General features: G+C 38.9%; 1 protein-coding gene across 2 annotated transcripts in view; it reads right to left on the bottom strand.

The window, feature by feature from the left end:
• Positions 1 to 18,401, bottom strand: part of LOC117670994 (sodium channel protein type 2 subunit alpha-like) — a 112,764-nt gene that overhangs the window by 33,912 nt on the left and 60,451 nt on the right. Inside the window, exons 4-14 of one of the 2 annotated variants that reach the window (XM_087881996.1) lie at positions 16,396 to 16,485; positions 15,107 to 15,235; positions 14,587 to 14,678; positions 13,178 to 13,450; positions 10,787 to 10,850; positions 9,923 to 10,064; positions 7,435 to 7,641; positions 5,440 to 5,733; positions 4,361 to 4,708; positions 1,862 to 1,994; positions 259 to 497 (exon numbers count right to left, since the gene is read on the bottom strand). In XM_087881996.1, coding sequence (XP_087738122.1) covers positions 259 to 497; positions 1,862 to 1,994; positions 4,361 to 4,708; positions 5,440 to 5,733; positions 7,435 to 7,641; positions 9,923 to 10,064; positions 10,787 to 10,850; positions 13,178 to 13,450; positions 14,587 to 14,678; positions 15,107 to 15,235; positions 16,396 to 16,485 — 2,011 coding nt within the window. Of the gene's footprint in view, positions 1 to 258; positions 498 to 1,861; positions 1,995 to 4,360; positions 4,709 to 5,439; positions 5,734 to 7,434; positions 7,642 to 9,922; positions 10,065 to 10,786; positions 10,851 to 13,177; positions 13,451 to 14,395; positions 14,488 to 14,586; positions 14,679 to 15,106; positions 15,236 to 16,395; positions 16,542 to 18,401 lie in introns of those variants that run through there. The other variant, XM_087881995.1, reaches the window with a different exon arrangement.

Raw genomic sequence — 18,401 nt, 5'->3', positions numbered from 1 at the left:
AAACATTTGACACCAATCCCTCTAGAAATTGCCAGATTTTGTAAGCAGCAGATCTCATGCCCTCCTTGCACTTCAGCTTCATATGTAGAATTCAAAATATTTCTAGTATTAAAATCAGTTGGATTTCAGTCATGGCATATTGATTTGAATGGAACCCTGAAGAATGATTTAAGCTAGATCTAAGCAGAGTCCAAAAATTCAGCAATCTCTCCAATAAATACAATTCTTTGCTCTCTTATGGGACTGCGGAAGACTTACCAAGTTTCCAACGGACAGTACATTATTAAACTGTTGAGTCATTGGGTAATGTTCCATTGCCATAAACAAGGTATTTAAAACAATGCAGATGGTAATAGCAAGGTCAACAAATGGATCCATCACAATCAAATTTACAATATGCTTTATTTTCAGCCAAGGAGTCCAGCAATCCCAGATTAAGCACATGTTAGCAAATTTGTACCAGCAGGGAGGGCACTTCTGCCTGGATTCCTCAAGTTCTAGAAAGAGTGAAAAGAAAGCATATGGAAAGAGAACATTCAAAAAGCTACCCAATTTATCCATTCAACACATACGTTAAGAACAGTGGTGAAATCCAAATTTTTTTACTATCAGTTCTGTGGCCGTGGCTTGGTGGCTGTGGCTTGGTGGCTGTGGCAGGGGAAGGATACTGCAGAATCCCCATTCCCAACCCACTCCTGGGGGAAGGATATTGCAAAATCTTCATTCCCACCCCACTCTGGGGCCAGCCAGAGGTGGTATTTGCCAGTTCTCCGAACTGCTCAAAATGTCCGCTACCGGTTTTCCAGAACCTGTCAGAACCTGCTGGATTTCACCCCTGGTTAAGAAACCAGCACAACGGGGATTCTAGGAATAACTTCCCTCTGAAACAAGGGCTCATCTTATTTTATTACAAATGGACAGAAAAATGCAAACAACTATTCTTTTCTAAACATTGATTGAAAGAAGAGGCATATTGGCAATATTTTTCTTTTGTGTGCAGTGGAGACAAGGGATCTTCCTCTGTCTTCCTCTCTGGTAGCCACATATCAATGACTTTCTTGACTATAATTTAGGGCTGGGCAAGTCTCCATAGAGATGCCCTGTTTTGACAAAATTCTGAGAAGAGAATCCATCCAAAGTTGCTTCATGAAACAGCTCCACATTATTTGTATTAGTGCATCAAAATGGCTGTGTTACTTCTATAAATTCCACAAGACGATTTTTCTACAGTTTCCTCCAGGACTCCTGCAACCTTCTCTGGCACTTTCAGAATATGAAAGAGGATTCTGTACATGGAAGTGTCAGAGAAGCTTCTGTATACCTGCTCTATATATATATCCTGACCCCTCTTCTAGTTTTTGCAAGTGCAGGATGAGGCAAAGAGGAGGAAGAGGTAAAAGATTACACTGAAGTGATGAGGCAACAGGAACCCCCCTTATCAAGGTAAATTGCATGCATCTTTGTTGAGACAAGACACATCATTTCTGGCAAAAGGCCAGAGTTTCAATTGGCATTTAGGAAACAGGACTACACACCGATCTGGAAATTCAGGTTTTTCCCTCTGAATTATTTTTTTTTAATTTGATTTATATGGCGCCCTTTTCCGGAGACTCAGGGCGGCTTACAATGCATTAAGCAATAGCCTTCATACTTTTGTATATTTATACAAAGTCAGTTTATTGCCCCCACAAACTGGGTCCTCAATTTACTTACCTTAGAAAGGATGGAAGGCTGAGTCAACCTTGAGCCTTGGAGAGATTCGAAACAGCAGTAATTGCAGGCAGCTGTGTTAATAACAGGGTGCTTAGACCACTGTGCTATCAAGGCTCTTTTAGAAGCATTGTTTACATGGGATGCTTACCTTCCATTGTATTGGTAAGTATACTAGCTATACTCATTGCTCTTTGCCTTGCAGTAGGATCAGAGAGAAAATCCATTGACATGTGGTAGGAACTGGAGCGTCTTTTTCTTAGTTCTGTTTCTGTAGTGGTACCCTGAAAGTATAGGATTTATGAATTGGAAGAGTATGGTTATTTTTTGACTTGTAGAAATAGACTACGCATGAACAGAATACTAAAGGTGGCAATATTAAATTCTTTGATATATTTTCCGCATATAAAAAGTGAGTCAGAGAGATAATTTGGTTTGAACAATCATTTCTATTTTCAAGCTTAGTGCATCTTGGCTCAATCCTTGTTTGCAAAAGTTTCCCCAGAAGTAGTTACTGAAAATATTAACTCTCTGTAGCCATCTGTCATCTGGATTTCTGCAGCTCAAATATTCCTAATTAAGGAAGCAATCAATTTAAAGATGCCTTAAGGATTAATCCAAGGACTTTAAGGGTTTAATTAATTATATTTGCATACAAATAAAGTTACATCAACTTCAATTTATAATGCTCAAATTTATTGTGAGCTAGGCTTATAATTTCCCCGTTTTTATTTCTCCATCCTATATGAAAATGAGGAAAGCCTTTTTAAGAACCGAGAAACAAGAGTCTGGTATGAAGCTCATTGGGCAGCATCATTATCCCTTCTAGTAACTGTCGCTAATGTCTAAAGCTACTACCGGGTAGATCTACTTTGTATAAATCTGCACAATCTGGACATGGCAGCAAAGGGTTCCTTTTCTGTATTTTTGCTGCCATTTAGTGGCCATTTGAATTTGTGCAGTCTGGATTTTCACTTTTTTTAAATCAGAAACTGTTGGAATCATATTATATGAGGAAGCAGCATTGCTCTGACACTGCCTTGAGTTAAATACAGTATTGTCAGCCTAATTTTCTGTCTTTAGCAACATTTTTTTTAAAAATGAGAACATTCCCATCAGAATAGTGCATCATCATCAACAGTGTTGTTCTTCTGGACTAAAAAGAAAGATGGCTACTGACTGGTATCCTTTAGGGAGAAATACTGAATCTCTTAATCTCACTTCAAGAGAGTTCTAATTCTCCATTGCCCTTTAATGTTAATGTTTCTTTGATTTAGTTACATGAAAAACTGCTGAAGCACTGCTCATGTTAACACAGTGTTCCAAGTTGTGCTTACAGCCATTGAAAAATTAAACAGGAACACAATGAAACAAAATTCCTTTATTTAAACTACATTTTTTCAATCTCCTAAATCTATATGCCCAGTCAGATGGCCACATTAAGGAATTAACCACTGGCCTCTGAGTTGCCAGAAAAGTTATGCCTGAATAAAATTTGCTGTCTCAATTGTCAAGCTTTATTTTGCCAAAGTAATATGACTGGGTGATAAATGTTGCTCTTACTGTTCTGATAAAAGGTAGATTTAGGAAAGCAATTGGTCAATTTCCCTAGCTTCATTTCCATCCTACCAAACACTGCTTTCCAGTACGGAAGCTATCAGCAACCATTCCCCCAAAAGTGGAGCAGGGCAGGATCAAGCAGGGGCCTGGAATAGGACACTGAGCCACCAATCAAATTGCCTAATAGTTTGCACCTGCTCTGTGTTTGGCTTTGTCAATTGGGCTATTTCTGAATGTGAATCCAGCAGTCTTCTGAAAGAGCATTAAATCCTGAGTGTAGGATGAACTTGGAAGCAGAGATTGATAACAATTTCCAGGTCAACTAGAGCTGCAAGAAAATAGCAGTAATGACAAGTTAAGTCCTGTCCTAAGAGATGGCAACACCTAGAATGAAAGAGATGGAATGAAATAGGCAAATGGTATTCCTTTCCCCCAAAATAATAGAAACAGTAGAAGTAGTATGTCCAGACAAAACCTCATTGGCAGAAGCAGAAAACCTATAACCACCCAGTGATGACAGGACACAGCTGGAACAACCTGGGATGATATGACTCTTTTTCCAAAAGCTGAAAGGAAATACTCTTAATTCACCCTATGATCAAGGATATTTCTTATCCCTTAATAAGGATATTTCTTATTATAGGAAAGCTCTGAAATTTAGCTTAACAGGATATGCTCCTGCATTCTTCTGAAAGAAGCACCTATTTTGAGGTGCTTTTTTAAAGTTTATTCTAATTTACAAGCTAGTATAGTAGCCAAGTGCATTTCTAGTTTAAACTGCTATGATGCCAAAGTGCACGTAGATCTGAATTTAAGTTTCAAATCAATGCTGTTTTGTCCATTGCAGAAATCTACCACCAACCCTTTTGGGATTTCTGACCCCTTGATTTGCTGTTTTGTGGGCTTGGGGGAATTTAACAGACCAAATGAATGCTTAAGCATTGTAGGTGCGTAAAGAACCCATTCCATCTCTTAAAATTCCCGAAAGCAATTCCCTGTCAAAATTGGTCTGCCAACTTTCTTCACATGTTAGGCAAAGTTTGGTACAGTCCCTGAGCCAATGATAGTTGCTGTTCTGATATCTCATTACCTCAGGAAGAAGCTGCCCAGTGGGTGACATAAGAGGAGGAGGCCCGCCAACTAAGGAAACCACCCCATTGCAGTCCACAGTGCTGTGCATCTTCCCATTTGCTGGAAGGATAGACATCACCCTAGATGATCGGCTGGCCTGACTGATGGTACTGTTGCGACGCTCACTGTGCCGGTGAGGAACAAAGAGGGAATCTCTCCTACTCTCGTTGTCTTCAAAAGTGCTGTGCTCATCATCAGCAAAATCATTCTCTGATCCAAGATCCTTTGCTCGGCCTCTGAAGCTGAAGAGACTCGTTTTGCTGCTACGCCTGGGAGAAAACAGCGATCCGCGGATGCTCAGCAAAGACTGTAAGGGAATGCAAGATCAGAAACATCCATAAACAGATTGAAAGGTGATGGGAAAATCAAAGATCCTTCTTAAGTATAAGGAAACGAATGAACACAGATGTTTTTGGGTCTCTCAAGAGTACAGGAACAACCTCCATTATTATTATTATTATTATTTAAAATATTAAATAAATATTTATTAAATAATTTCTAAATTAGTGCCACTATTTCTTTTGGCTTTACATTCTATATGTAATAAATCATAAAGGGTCCTTCTTTGAGGGAGATGGGCAGTTCAGAAATGTGAAAAATAAATTAGTAAAACACCGACTTATCCCTCCTTGCATCATCTTGGCATTTGTTTTATTGTGCAAACCAAAGGCTGGTATTTTGTGGGAACAGCCAAGCCCCCCCCCCCCCTTTTAAGAGGCCACTGGTCATTCCTGGAGCTCTTAGCATTCATTGTTCCTTCTCTTTGCAGCTGCTGACTTGCTATTCTCTTCTTCGAACCAAGCAGGAAAGAAGACTAGAGGAACATGAACAACAATGGCAAAAATTGCCAGGAGATTGAGGCCTATTCTTCTCATTTAAGGTGTACCTCAAATAATTGCTTTACAATTTACTCAGTAAGTTTTTCCTTGAGGCTTACACAGAAATTGATATAAAACATAGAAATGAATTCTAATTCTGCACAATTACATACCAAAAAGTAACCAACTAAGACGACTCATGAGAGTTGTTGGTCCATACCTGGTGTGGGGAAGAAAATCTTTTTTCATAGGTTAATCTGTTCCCTTCAATAGAGAATCGAAAGCCTTTTCTGCGGATGCTGTCCTCTGATTCTGATTTGTGAAATTCATCCTCATCTTTTTCATCTCCTTCAGACTGTTCTCTCTGTTTTCTCTTTTTCCGCCTGTTCTTCCTCTCCTTAGCACTCTTGGAACTCAACTTTGATGTTGCTGAAGAACTCTCTGAGAATCCACCTACACCACCAACTTCACTAAATTCTCTTGATTCACCTGCTGCTGCGGCTAAAGCTGCTGCCTGAAAGTTAAGTACATTTAAGATACATCATACCAATATGTTAATTGATAGGGGGCTTTTTATATAAAACAGGTGACTTTGATGCTCATTATAGTAAGCTCACATTTCAAGGAAAAAGGAACTTGCCAAATAACACGGCAAGTTTAAATGAATATGAAGCATACCTTGATCTCATTAAATTTACCTCAGTATGTCAGGCTCAATCTTTTTCCAGCAAGCGCACTGCTCTGAACCCTCATGAGATCTATAATTTAGAAAGCCTTATGGCAATCTTGAAATGGCAGTCTTTGCTTTCATCCACTACCTCTCAATTGTGTAAAAAGAGAGGTAGTTATTCAGTTTACTGTATAGCCTATAGTGAGAAGTACAGTGGCAATCTTGAAATGGCAGTCTTTGCTTTCATCCACTACCTCTCAATTGTGTAAAAAGAGAGGTAGTTATTCAGTTTACTGTATAGCCTATAGTGAGAAGTACAGTATTGAGCACAAAGATCAAGCAACAAAAAGGGTTAAAGAACTGGGAAATCACTAAAAATACAGCCTTCCTGGGCAAAGAGGTCAATAAAAAACATGGGTAAATAATTTTTGGCTGAGGGGATGCATGCAATTGTCTTGCTCCAAGATTTCTGTGTATTCCAGCTTCCTCCCTAGTTGTAGCTAAATTTCATTAACTATATTAAATTTAAACAACATGGTTTAAAGACTAGTAAGAGGCAGAGGATAAAGGCCTGTATGTAAGGATGTGGGGGGGATAGGATGCAATTACTCTGGGCATGACTATTAATTGTTTGGATTATTGCCACCTCTCTTGCCCCACTAATATGCTATCCTCAATTAAAAAAAATAACTCATGGACAGGACATTTTCCTTTTATTGATGGTCAAAGCAGCCTTATTAAAAACATAAGTTTCAGCCATAAAAGGGAAGGAAAGGAATACTGGGAGGGAGGAAGATGGACATCTCCTTGCCTCTTTCATAAGGTAGCATCAAAAAGAAAGTACCTTGTCCACTTCTTTTTAGCAAATAGGACTCACTGATTCTTTTTTAGCAGACAGGTCAAAATGAAACAAAATCTTATTAGGTTTTTTAATGGTATATGGAAGATATATATTTAATATCTAAATACCTTAATTATATTTTATTTCTGATGGAGAGATATTTAATTCATTCTGAAACTGTAGGAAGAACAGAATTTCATTTAGCACTATTAGTTGAAATTTTGCCTCAAGACAGAAATGCCTTTTTTTAAAAAAAAAATAATGGATTGAACAGTGGCAAAAAATGACAAAAGGAGTAGGCAGCAGTGATATTTAGGATCCAATGCTTCCTTTTTTTGCTTTTTTAGGAGAACAATTTTTGAGGACAAGGAGTTTTAATTTTTTATAGGTACATTTCTATTGGAGACTTAATGCACCAAGTTTTTAGTTTCCTGTCCTCAAATGGTTCAATATTGCGGGACACAAAAGAAGGAAGACATGTGGTAATTTTCTTCCTACTCCAATGGTCATCAGTATGTATGTTTGAATATATATATACTCATGCCCACTAGATGTTGCCAACTTGAAATGTTCTAGTTCCCCATGACCCTGGAGTCAACCAGCAGGAAGTCACAAAATTTGATATAGTAAACCCATGACTTTACATATCATCTTTTGTAAGCACAGGGCAAAACATAAAAGTTGTGTTCCACTCATTAAGTAACCTGAGCCTCTTCTTGCTGTTTTTTCAGCTGTTCCAGCATCTGCTGGAACTCTGCCTCTTTCTGCTCAGCTTCTTCCATGGTAGCTTGATTCTGCTCTTCATAAGCCATGGCAACAACAGCCAGGATCAAGTTGATCAGGTAGAAAGAACCCAAGAAAATCACCAGGACAAAAAAGATCATGTATGTTTTGCCAGCAGCACGTAGAGTCTATAAAAGAAAATAAAGAATAAATAATTTTAAAACAGTTCTCCAAAATATATTAGCCTCCTTTTTTCTTATAGTCTAGGGATTGAACGTAAGACAAACACTGTTCTAATCTTATGACATGGTGTAACTTTATTGAGTACGTGTGTGAGTTTATGTCTAAGGTTGCATGTTAATCTACAAATAAACCTACAGTTGCTGTAACTATCATAGATAAGACACATTTGGGCTACTGAGCTAGTACAGCTGGGACTCACCTCCCTTCATCACTGAGACAGTGGTACTTCCGCTATCTTAAACATAAAGAAGAGATTAAGGAAAACTGGGACATTCCACTTCAGGCTTTTCCAATTCTGTCAACACGCACAATAAGACAGCAGGGAAGAATGTATGGCCCTATAGGCATTACTTAATTCCAACTCTTACCATCAGTAGCTAGGGTGACCAATGATGGGAACAATAAAAATTGAAGTTCAGTAATATCTGGAATGGAAGTATAGATTACCAACCTTTGCTTCACTTAGCTGTGTTTCAAGCTAACATCAAAAATTACTGGCTAGGGACCAAATTAGGAAGGGTGTGTTAAGGTTAACTTGCTTAAATTTATAACCAAGTTGCTAAGCCACAATGAAGATTAACACTAACCAAATTTAGCATGTCACTCAAGCAAATGCATTTGCTACCTGATCGTGCCAAGGATGTTGCATATATACAGCCCATCTGTTATTTCTGTACTTGTGCAATATTATGGTTGCTTCTAATGTACCCATTTGGCATTTTACTGACTACACTGAACAGTATGGTGAGTTGGAGCATAGGCAATAAACTGAAAGTACCAGCAAATCTTTGTTTTGTAGAGAGCAATGGGATGCTGGTCAATGTTCTCTATTTCACTTCCTCTTACTCACTTAAGAGCTTTTCTTCCCATTTCCTTTAAAAAAGCTATCCATAAGATGCTGTCTGAAGATTATGGAGTTCATCTGGAGGATGTTTAACTGGGCCAAGAATACTATCTTACCCCTTCACTTTTATTTGATTTGTGAAATGAATTCTTTATAGGGCCAATGTAGGAATAGATGACATGGTGTCCTGCAGATAGTCAAGTTACCTTGCTCTTATGAGAGCTATAAGAATTATAAAAACTATTAGATCTTATGAGAACATTTGAAGTTTTCAAGTTGCTGACCCTGAAAGTAATGTTTATCTTTTGTCTATTTACCAACAGTAAATATAACAATGCATTATAACATGATCCACTGAGCATATGCAAAACACTGTGTCTGGGCGTTTTATATCTTCAGGGCTATAGGGAAGGCTCCCACAATCCAGTAATAGCTCCTGGTATCAGGGAAGGGATTGCAACACTCTATGACATTTCCTTGGTATCTCCTGGTAAGGAGAATCCCTATCTCAGCAATCTTTATGGCTATAAGGGTTAATCACATGAAGGAGTCTAATACAGTTCCATGAGCCATGGTGGCGCAGGGTTAGAGTGCAATACTGCAGGCTATTTCTGCTGACTGCCGGTTGCCTGAGTCAACTCTCACCAGGCTCAAGGTTGACTCAGCCTTCCATCCTTCCGAGGTGGGTAAAATGAGAACCCATTGGGGGCAATATACTGACTCTGTAAACCGCTTAGAGAGGGCTGTAAAGCATTGTGAAGCGGTATATAAGTCTAAGTGCTATTGCTATTCCTTTGAGAAAGGAAGTTGGAATGGTTCTCTGTTGCCCAAGAGCTCCAATGTTCATGCCAAAATGGTTACCAAAATTGGATACCAGTGATGCAAAAAGTGCTGGCTGCATGTAGCCTATCATTATTCCTTTTCTGACCAGCAACTCACTCACAGAGGATAGGGTACTTGTTTACATTGTGGAGAATTTGGACATCAAAAGGGAAAAATGCCTCAAGATTACAGACCTCTATTTGTCTCCCATACTCTGCAACCTCTCAAAATGATAACCTATTTTGTCCCACCTAATAGGTAGAGTCCCACCTATTTTGGAACGCAGGCCTCAGTATGCCAAGTATAGCCTAGACTGGCTCTCATGTGATGAAAATTAAGACCTTGTTGTATACATTTAACTTTCAATGAAATAAGGAGACTTTGAAGTTTTTTATTTGAGCATTTGAGTATACAACTGTTATGCTTCAGATACAGTTCATCATGGCATAACAGTTGTAAACTTTTCTTTGCAATTCATTCAGATGCTCATATTAAAATGCTGCTTTACACAGTCAGCCTCGATGCTACTACTGGTACTTCCTGCTTACAAAGACCCTCACCAGTTGGTAAAGATTTTCCCAGTAGTCCTGAGTCATCAGCCGAAAGAGTGACAAGAAGGCCCAGCTGAAGGTATCAAAACTTGTATAGCCATAGTTGGGGTTTCTACCAGCTTTTACACACATATATCCTTCTGGACATTGACTAGAAAAAGGAAAAAATTGCCATTTTTAAAGATTATCCTAATCAATGTATGCTTTACTACAGACTGAGGCTTGATCAAGCAGCCTGTCAATTTTCAATAGAATGAAAATTATACTCACTTGTAAATATATTATGAAATCATCCAAGAATACCAATTACCACACAAAGACTGACCACAATTTGATGCCCCTCCAAAATGATGGCTTTTAATTTGGCAATGTGGGATGAAGGATTAAACCAGTTAAAATGCAAAACATTGGAAGGCACCAAGTTGAGAAAGGCTGGCCTGTTTTTAGTATTAACTAGGGAAAATTATTGATTGGCTAAGCTACATCCTTAAGGCAGTATCATAAGATGCAGCCCTACCAGATCAATATCTCTTTAAATAACAGTTCAAGACCAGAAACAAAGAAAGAGGCTTATTTTGACTTTAGAAATGTTTCCAAGTTCAAGATAAATAAAGTTAGACTGATAAAGAGAAGTGGAGAAATGTTCCTAGCTCCTTCCATCTCCAATATTTACGGCTTAAAGTTAGCTGCAAATATTTAAGCAGCAAACATCTGCCCCACCCCCATATTATCAAATTTGAAACATTTCAGATAGTAAAAAAAAAAGTTAAACTGTTTACCCTTAACTATTGCAGCAGCATTTCAGCAGCAATTTCCAAATAAATAATTTATTATATAAATAACAAATATATATATAATAGATTATCCTCTTACCCTGCATCTGAACCATTGCCACACAGCAAAGCATCATTTTGTCCTTCCAAGAAGTAAAAATGACCTATTTGGAAAGAGAATTGGCTATATTTACTTACACTAAAAGTCACTGTTAGCACAAATAAGCTACTGGTAAACAGACTTGTGGAATCCTAAAGACTAACGAATATATTACAACAATGTTATAGGAGAAATACTGTGCAAGTTTATGGTAGTTAAAAAACAGAGTCTGGCAGGACTATTTCAAGCTAACACATTTTATTAAAAGGCACAAGCTTTTCTGAGCTACAACTCTCTTCTTCGTGAGATGTGTAGGGTGATTAAACTGATGTAAGATTGGAATAAGCATGAAGTAAGGAAGAGGAAAAGAGTGGTTATACAGATGCAATATATGAAACAGATTACAGTTAAGAATTGTAATGTGTTAAACAACTCATTTGTTTGTAAAGATTTTGTGCAACAGCCTGACATACGGGGAGTTCAGCAGCCCCTCATTTTATGAAGAATCATTTCTTTGCTCCAAAATAGCAACTTTGAGATCGGTAATCAATATCCTGGGAGTTTAAAATGCTCTGATATTTTGAGTCCTGTTGTCAAACCTGTGTCCATTAATTTTTTGGTGCATAAAGTCTGATCTGTTTGTTCAATGTAGCACCCAGAGGGACATTGCTCTCCCACCAATACGGTAGATGCTACAACTGCCAGCAATGTCTAAAATGGTCACACCGGAGACCTTTTGATTTTTGCATCTGCTGGACTTGGTGTCCATCTACATGTCAGAACAAATCTGTAAATCTTTAGATATTTTTCAATTGCATCTAATTATGGCAATTTTTTTTCCCTGGCAACCTTCCTCCCCTCCCCCGTATATGATGTTGCCTTCAATACATTACTATCCAATGAGTACTTGCAATATATCATCTTTAGCTGTATAAATGTTTTCCTGTATTCTGATGTCATCTAAGGATAACCTTAAAGTGTACAAAAACCATTAGGCTTTGCCACCATTAATTTCCAGGGAAATGAACAGACTGGAAGTGGCCTCCCACATGCCCTCCTCATCCTCATATCAAAGTGGCCTACTCATTATTTGTTGAGGAGAAAGCAAGCTCAGTGCCAGACTGTCACAGAGGCCAGCTAAAGACAGATCAAATTTGTTTTCATCATTGGAAAAATGGAATAAGCCCTCATCTGAAGAAACATCCTGGGTCCTAAGGGAGGCCGGTGACCTTCAATTGGCTCATTGAAGGATGTCCTCCTCACCCCCCATCTCCAATCTCAACATTTCGCTTTTGGCTGGATGTCAGAGTGAGTAGAATTTTTCTAGCAATTAGGTTTTTCCCCTTGGAGACAGTGGTTTCCCAACTCACATGCTTTCTTCCCATTTTGGGAGGAAGATCCAAGTGACTGGGAGCAGAAGCAAGAGAAGCACAATAGCCATGGTGGCAGGAATATCATGCTGGCATTACTTTTTGCTGATTGAACAATGGCTAGATAGTATTTCAGCAAAATCAGCAAAAAGGAAAAGCCTTTTAAAGGCTCCCAAGTCACACAGTTTTGGTGTACTAAACTGATATGGCAATCTTTCTGGAATGTGTCACTATTTTTTTTTTAAAATGTCATCCACAATATAAGATGGTACAAAATGCAATTTGTCACAATTTAAGCCACAATTTAACATATTTTCTTAATGTTTATACTAGTACAAGTAGTCCTCAACTTAGAACAGTTCATTTAGTGACTGCTTGAAGTTACAACGGCACTGAAAAAAGTGACTTGTGACCGTTTTCACATGTATGACGGTTGCAGCATCTCCATGGTGACATGATCAAAATTCAGACGCTTGGCAACTGACTCATATTTATGATGGTTGCAGTGTTATAGGGTCATATGATTATCTTTTGCAGCTTTCTGAGAAGCCATGGAGCCAAGCAATGGAGACAAGACAAGCAATGGAGAAGCCAGATTTACTTAACTATTTACTAACTTAACAATTGCAGTGATTCACCTAACAAGTATGCCAAGAAAGGTCATAAAATGGGACAGAATTCATTTAACAAATGTCTCGCTTAGCAACAGAAATTTTGAGCTCAATTGTGGTCATAAGTCAAGGACTACCTGTAGTAGAAAAGAGCAAAACCAATATTCCTTGGGTTGGAAACAGAATGAACTAGCAAACCAACTATAGCATTTGCTTACAATGCACCATTTCTGCTAAAGAAAACTTTTGGAAGAAAGGTTAAAACATAAAGAATATGTAAGTTTGAAGGTTTGGTTTTAACATTCTATGTTTTAACTAAGATGTAACTCTAAGCTGCCCAGCATTACCCTATGGTAAGATGGGCGGCCAATAAATTTTATAAATAAATAAAATAAATCACTAGTTCTTACTGTCATCACTGACATAATCTTCCCAGTTAAAAGTGGTCACTGTCGTATTTACAAAGGTACCATTTTCTCCCATTGTGCTATTGAAATAGGAAGTGATGTTTATTTCAAAAGTAGAATTGTCCGGTGGCCAAATCAGGCATTTATGCCTCAAGTTCCCCATGAAAAGTTGGAGCCCTATTAGTGCAAATACACTCAGACAAAACACGGTCAAGATCATGACATCTGAGAGCTTCTTCACAGATTGAATGAGGGCCCCTACAATTGTCTTCAGGCCTGCAAGCCAAGAAAAAAAAAAGAAAGCAGTTTTGATATAGTGTTCAAGACTTCTTAATGTATTGATTCAAATAATTTTTCATGCAGTATGGCAATGAAATGAATTGTCTTTGTGACAGTTTCATGAAAAGCCTGATTGCCTATGAACATGAATGAGAAGCTGTTAAATATATGCTGATCTCAAATTTTATATACAAATAAAATAGATCTATATTTATAGATAAATATACATTGTACATAATCAGAGGAACACTTGGCCTAAGCAAAAAATATGATTTTGCTATCCATGCTATATCTCTGTGGAAAAGCACATTATTTTCACTTGCTGTGTCTCTTGCCCAAACCATTATTGTGAGATCACTTTGTAAAGTATTCAACAATGTGCCTCAGTTTATATTTATTAATAAGTGTATATGATTTAAGCTATTTGAATGATACTGGATTAGATCTTATGGTATAAAACAGGTGATGGTTTGGAAAAGACAGACAACTTCTAGGAAATCCCCATGCATGGCCCATGCTATATTTCGTGTTCTGCATATTTAACACATTGCATTTTTTTAAAAGCATATAAACAACAGATTGCAAATTTGTCTGAAGTGCCTGCAAAAAATGATAAAATTTGCATCAACATGAAAGCCTCACTATATTGGCCTTTAATTTAAAAGTGGAAAGCTTGATGTCATAAGATGCAAATTGTATAGCCACCTACTGCAAATGTCTCATGCAAGAATGTGTTAAACACAAAGGCTGGACTGGAAACAAACTTAAGCTGTAATATTTAAAAAGCAAAGAATCACATTAGACTGAAAGCAATGTTTTCGATTCTTGCTTTTTATTTTTGCTTCTACTGTGCAGTGAGCAACATGGCTTATGCTTAAAAAGGTGATTTCATCTTCCATGGATTTCTAAAAAGTCAGCCTCTGGGTTTAACCTAGCTCTCACCTGGAATGACTGATATTGTTTTCAATGCCCGGAGAACTCTGAATGTTCTCAACGCTGAGACATTGCCCAGGTCCACAAACTCTGTCACATATCTGTAATAGGGGAGTTCACACACAAACACAATGACAGCACACAAAAAACAGCTGGAAATACCAGGGTCCTGGCACTTCATCAAGCCACTCACTTCTTACCTGGGATTACAGAAATAGTTTTCAAAGCTCTCAATACTCTGAAAGTTCGAAGAGCTGAAACATTGCCTAGGTTTACAAATTCTGTTACATACCTGTAGAATTAAACCACAGTTATTCAGAATTGAGGCAGAGCTTAGGCTACTTGCTGGGGGGGTCTTTAATTAACACCTTGTCTCTCTTTGCTGCAATTGCCTTGTATTTACTAATATGCTTTCCTGACCTTCAAATTAAATAAGTCAATGAACAAATCACATTGTTTTTTATTAGTGAAAATTAATTTGGGAATTTGAGAAGAGTATTAATTTATTGTAAGCAAGTGGCCAAACACACTACTTTGCCTCTATAGGCCAGACTACTTCTGACATGCTAAAAAAATAAATAACATGAATAAGCAAGATTAGATTTATTGTTATAGAAACCTTTCAAAATACTTTTCCTTCTTGAATAAACTTTTCTCCTGAGATCATTCCCTATTAAATTCTTCAAAAGATAAATAATCAGAACACAATGAAACACTTACGCGAATGTTATAACTGTGAAATCCAACCAATCCCAGGGATCCCGGAGGAACGTGAAATCTTCTAAACAGAAGCCCCTTGCAAGAATTTTTATTAGTGATTCAAAGGTATAAATTCCAGTGAACGTGTATCTGAGGAAAATTTCATCACAAGAATTAAAGGAAACAATTGTTAATTATAGCAATTATATATACAATACTTTCAAAGGTACCAATAAAAAATTAAAATGGAGAAAATGCCAGAAATTTAAAATAGCAAATGATTTTGTTCCGGGGAATAAAAAAATGACCTGGTGATAATTCAAAAGGACAAAAAGCAGATGGGAGCAACACTTCCATTTTATGTTACATTTCACAGGTGAAGTTTTTGGAGGTACACTGAACCAGAAGGAAGCTGTGAGGAATTAAAATCCAATATGCAAGGATATACATAAAAGCTATAGGCAAGTAAATATAAGCTTGCAGATTATAGAAAATACATATATCTCCACTGGTGAGAATCATGCCAATGGAAGTACTTGAAATGAAGGTAGTGCACTGTAACTCACTGTATAGAACAGGGGTGTCGAATTGGTGGGCCATGGGTCGGATGCATCACGCATAGGTCACACCCACCCCAGGTCCGTGAAGGGAAAAAACATCACAAAACATCACATGACGCTACATGACACGGCGAGTTTGACACCCATGGTATAGAACAGGGGTGTCAAACTCAAGGCCTGGGGGCCGGATCTGGCCCACAGAGTACTTAGATCTAGTCCATGAGCCACCCTGGAAACAACGAACGACCGGCCTGCAATGCTCTGCCAGTGAAAACGGAGCTCAGGAGAGCCACATGTGGCCCTCCCCAGCTCTGTTTTCGATGGCAGGAGGCCGTAGCAGCTGAAAATGGAGCTCAGAAGCTCATTTTCACTGGTGGAGCACTCAGGCCACTACAGGCGCCCCCAACAGAAGTGATGTCGAGCTGGCCACTCCTACCCTGGCCACTCCCATTCTAGCCCCCAAGGTCAAACACAACCCTGATGCAGCCCTCAATGAAATCGAGTTTGACACCCCTGGTATAGAACATTGGTTTTGGTTTCAGGCCCAGTTTATATCACGTTTTCCATGCACAACCTTAATGGGCACTAAATACTGTAATCCAGGACAGTTTGCATAATTTGTAAAAAACAATGTTATGAAACTCATTATTGAAGTTTGCTTGCCATTAGAATAAGTCACTTGATTACTGCATATAAAAACATCGTTTCTGGCTTTGTTAAAATGTTGCATGGAAATAAAGTTTGACTTACTCTACATTCTTCGTCCATTCTGGAGGATTACTCATGGTCATAAATACACAGTTGGTTAAAATAGTGCACATAATAAGCATGCTGAATAATGTATTAATAGTCAAGGAAAACATAGTGGAAAACACTTCTTGAAAATTATCACATCAACAATGCATTTTGGCTTATTTCCAGAATCAGTAACCTTTTCTATATTTAGATAATACTCAAAGAGAATTTCCAAAGTTTTCTACACTGCTTCAGTTTTTTTTTTTAAATAAACATTTAAATATACTGAAATAAAAAACAATAATAATAGTAATATGGATTTTTACAGAAATGAAAGATGGAAACAAGTTCTTACCTCTTTATTAAAAGTAAAATCAGGTAGTTGCAGCAAGAAGTTGGTGGCCAGTATAACACCAGAATGCAAATAAGTTGACCAAGCCACAAACAAAAAGGACAGGCAACCAGGGAAGAACATTTTGACATGGAGGAAAAATAGTATTCAGCTCACTGGATTTTTATAGAGCTAACCTATGCTCATTGATTAGTGAGCACTAATAATTCTGAACCACTAATGTTTCAAGGCTCAAATATAGTCTGATATTTTATACTTTCCAAAGGCAACTTCATACTAGCCCCACCCCTTTAAGGTAGTTGTTAAGTCCTCGCACTTACGACGCGAGGCTCTGATTGGCTAAGACGCATGGACTTGCCGGCGGGAGAATCCTGTCCTCCTATTGGTCATATAGTTTGACAGCTGCAGTATAAATAGCTGTCAAACCCTTAGTTGTCGTTCTGTTTCTCTCAAGCCGTTCGTGTTACTGTTAGCCAATAAACCATTCTTGTTTGAACCCAGCCTAGTCTTGCCTCAGTTAATGGACCCCGGGTCACCCTACAGAGCACTGGTGACGAAGGTGGGATCCCGGGCGTGAGGAGACAGGCGGATCAAACAGCTGAAGTCACTCGCGCGAAGCCAAGGCACAGGCTGAGTCACTGAAGCGACGAGAAGTCGTTTTCCTAAAACAGGTCCCCATCCTTATAAGGATGGCACCTCCAACCTTCGCCCCCTTCAATCCCGCAACGGAAACCTAGAACTCGTATGAAGCTCGTATGATGCTACCTGGAGGCAAAGGATTTCACAGGACTGACCAGCAGCCCCAAAAGAGCACATTTCCTAAATGCTTGCGGTCCCGAGATGTTCGCTACTGTGCTAACTCTACTAGCCCCCATTCCTGTCCAGACAGTCTCCTGGGAGGTCCTGAGGGAAAAACTCAAGTGCCATTACGCGCCAACTGCGTCACGAATAGCTCGCAGGTTCGCGTTCTAGCAAATACTGCAAGCTAAGGGGGAGTCCATCAATCATTACGCTGCCTCCCTCAGGACTGCCGCCTTGAATTGCGAATTTAATGAACTGGAAGACTCCCTGCTGGAACAGTTCATTTGCGGCATGAGAGACTTGAGGGTACAATGCCATCTACTCGAAAAGAAAGACATCACCCTCGCCACAGCTATCGAGGAAGCTCAAGCTTGCGAATTATCAAGCAAATCCACCACAGAAATACGAAAGTCACAAGCCGCCATGCCTGTCAGTAAGCCCAACACTGTCCACTCCGAAGAACTGGACTCTGAGGTAACTGAGGAAGAAGAGGACGACGTGAGCTGCCTCAAAACCGTCAAGGGCAAAATAAATACCTCAGACAAGGAGTTCGTTGGGTCACCCTGTCAGGGTTGCGGTGAGATGCACCCTAGAGTGGCTTGTCGTTTTAAAAATACCATCTGCCGTAGATGCGGAAAGAAGGGGCACTTAGCACGCGTTTGCCAGGCAAACCTACAACCCACTCAGTCAAACACCTCTGGAAGACCATTCCAAAAGACCATGAAGCCGAGCAGTGATTGTTTCACAATTTCGAGAGGTAACAACCTCCCTGCACTGTCTGCCCGCCGAGCCAAAACCGGCTCCAACAGTAAAATCTACATGACGGTGACTATTGAAGGGGCCCCCTGCAGAATGGAGGTCCATACGG

The sequence above is a fragment of the Pantherophis guttatus genome, chromosome 1, assembly GCF_059756535.1.
Source record: "Pantherophis guttatus breed Tessera chromosome 1, ASM5975653v1, whole genome shotgun sequence".
Lineage (NCBI taxonomy): Eukaryota > Metazoa > Chordata > Lepidosauria > Squamata > Colubridae > Pantherophis > Pantherophis guttatus.
The sequence above is the reverse complement of the archived record's forward strand: the minus strand, read 5'-3'. Positions and strand labels throughout refer to the sequence as shown.